The sequence below is a fragment of the Mycetomoellerius zeteki genome, unplaced genomic scaffold (genome assembly GCF_001594055.1).
Source record: "Mycetomoellerius zeteki isolate Tzet28-1 unplaced genomic scaffold, Tzet1.0 scaffold105, whole genome shotgun sequence".
Classification (NCBI taxonomy): Eukaryota; Metazoa; Arthropoda; class Insecta; order Hymenoptera; family Formicidae; genus Mycetomoellerius; species Mycetomoellerius zeteki.
The window spans coordinates 2,484,107-2,486,643 of record NW_017255965.1 but is presented as its reverse complement, the minus strand read 5'-3'; the positions used below and the strand labels follow the sequence as shown (position 1 = coordinate 2,486,643).

The 2,537-nt window shown below is 32.0% G+C and overlaps 1 protein-coding gene across 1 annotated transcript in view; it reads left to right on the top strand.

The window, feature by feature from the left end:
- The window catches only part of Con (leucine rich repeat protein connectin), a 69,645-nt gene extending 68,439 nt beyond the window's left edge, over positions 1-1,206 (top strand). Inside the window, exon 6 of the mRNA XM_018446075.1 lies at positions 462-1,206. Within this exon, the coding sequence (XP_018301577.1) occupies positions 462-692 (231 nt within the window). The 3' untranslated portion in view covers positions 693-1,206. The remainder of the gene's footprint in view (positions 1-461) is intronic.
- Positions 1,207-2,537: the final 1,331 nt, after the last annotated feature.

The following is a 2,537-nucleotide window of genomic DNA, read 5'->3' as shown; positions in this document are numbered from 1 at the left end:
TCTTATAAGGACTTTACGTTATAAATAGTACGCAAATCTGCTTAACTGTATTCATTTAAATTAAAAAGATCCTATTTAGAACACGGTCCGATTTAGATCACTCTCCCCTATATATTTTATTAAAACTATAAAGAAAAGTATATAATACATAGAATACCATTTTATATCTTTGAATAATTTTTTACATTTTCGTATGTATGTGTCAAATTAAAAAGAAATATCTACAGCACAAAGTTCTGCTTACGTTTGGAAAATGAAAAAATTCTATAAGTTTACAATCAGATATCTTAAAAAATAATTTAATAAAAGTAATTATAACTTTTTTTGCACGTAGCTAATCTAATTCTATTGTTGCACATGCACGCATATGTTATAAATCTATCTTTCATTGGATCAAAACATTAAAATCTTTCTAATTGATTGCGTGATTCTACGTAGATCATTTTGATTTTAATTTGCAGAACAATCGTGAGGATAGGAAGTGCTGTATAAAGCATCTATTCGATTTGAAGGTAGAAGAGCTGCCATGCCCGCAGCGCGAGGACTTGATGGCTTCCGAACAGCCATCCAGCCGCCATGAAAACGCTCGCGTGGGCTCCAGCTGGTTCAGCTCTGGTTCGATCTCGGTCCAGGCTGGTCAGTCCGTCCTCGTTGCCTCATTGCTATTGCTAGCTATACTTTTTTTCACGTAGAAGCAGCTAAGCGTTCAAAACTAAAGCGATATAAATGCCATTTGGCGTCCCGATATGCTCGAGTGAGCGAATGGAAAATCGTACACATAAACGAAACGGGACGTGAAAGAAAGTGTATGTTTATGCGTGTGTATTTGTGCGTGTGTGTGTGTGAGTATGTGTATGTACGCGCGCGCATGAGCACTTACGTAGGAAACTAACTGGACAAGAGACGTACCTTCAAAGCTACTTTTCGAAGCACTTATAGTTATCCTTTATTGTATGAAGTCTCTCTAAAAAGGTATCCGAACAGTCCAAACTTTAAAAATGTTGCACGAACGTGACCGCATATCGATAATGCATCACGATGGACGGAATTGTTAAATCACAGTTGTCCAGTATCAAAACGCGGCTGCATTTGCACGTCATTTTTAAAGTTTGATAATTTTTTTTAAATCTCTTGTGTACTTGACGTGATAATATGATAAAAACGTTCGCCATTATTTGAAGCGTGTTGTTATGCAAAGTTTAATGGGCCAACGAAATGCAACATTTTACGTTCGCAATAATTTACGTGTTTACTGTTTTTTCAACATAAGCCAAAATGGTAGTCTAAATATAACAAAGTTGCATATAGTATTTTATTTTACATATTGATCGAATTTAATTCGAGCTCAAATGCGCTCTCTTACGTACTGTACGTCATTCTCATATTTGTACAGTATATATGCGTAGTTTTACTGAATGTGTATTATAAAAATACCAAAGAAGATGTGTATTATAAGAATACCATTAAAAAATATCGCGCACACTGCCGTTTCTCATTAACTATTTCGCTTGCGTAATTACATACTACCATTTAGATCATAGTCTATTATATTATATTCAACTAATTTTGACCGAGATGATGGGTCCAGCTATACAACGGCTCCAAATATCAATATAATTATAAAATGCTAAAAATTGCCAGAAATACTGCCATACAATTTAGAACAAATATAAAAATTTTGATAGAGAAATTAGACAACACAGCAGATTTTTTAATTGTTTATTTGTGACTAGTATAATAATTATCCCCATTTTTCTACTAGTTCCATTCATCTTAATTTTAAGAATAATTTAAATGTTTTGATATAAATGTATCCTTTAAATTACTTTTCTTTGTGTATTTTTTATAGCCTTTTACAAGATTACAGTTATGAAATATGCGCTTGTCTTAACGCTGAGATACTACAGTGTCTCCAGATTAAATACTGTACACTGCCAATTCTGCTCGCTCAGTTCTATGGGATAACTTTAAAATTTTGATATAAATTTACATAATATTTTTTTTAATATTGCTTTTTTGTAACCTTTCCAATATTATAAAAATTAAATTTATTTACATAGCAATTCTCTCTTTAAGTATTTCATTCATAAATCTATGATTAAATCTTCATATTCTTAATACCTTTTTAATTTCTCTATATTTATCTATTATAACACTTATGAACTCCGTATTCTTAACACCTATCTCTGTGCTACTGTATACATATATACTATCATATTTTATTATATGACGGATCACTCGACCGGATAATTAGAATGACAAACGGAGAGTGCCATAGGAAGAAGGGTATTTATAGATGTTTCTTAGTAAATAGGAGTTTCTTATTTATGCACGAATACATGCATGCATATATCATGAGCATCGAATGTCAACGCGCAGGCGCGAGTGAGAGAGAAAGAGATAGAACAATTATTTTCTCATTTTATTTATTTCGGCTTTCTCTTTAAAGCTTTATTAGCATGGAAGTCGGTCAGTCCACTTATATTTTTATCGATTATATATAAATAAATGTTTATCAATTTTTGTCTATAAATTAT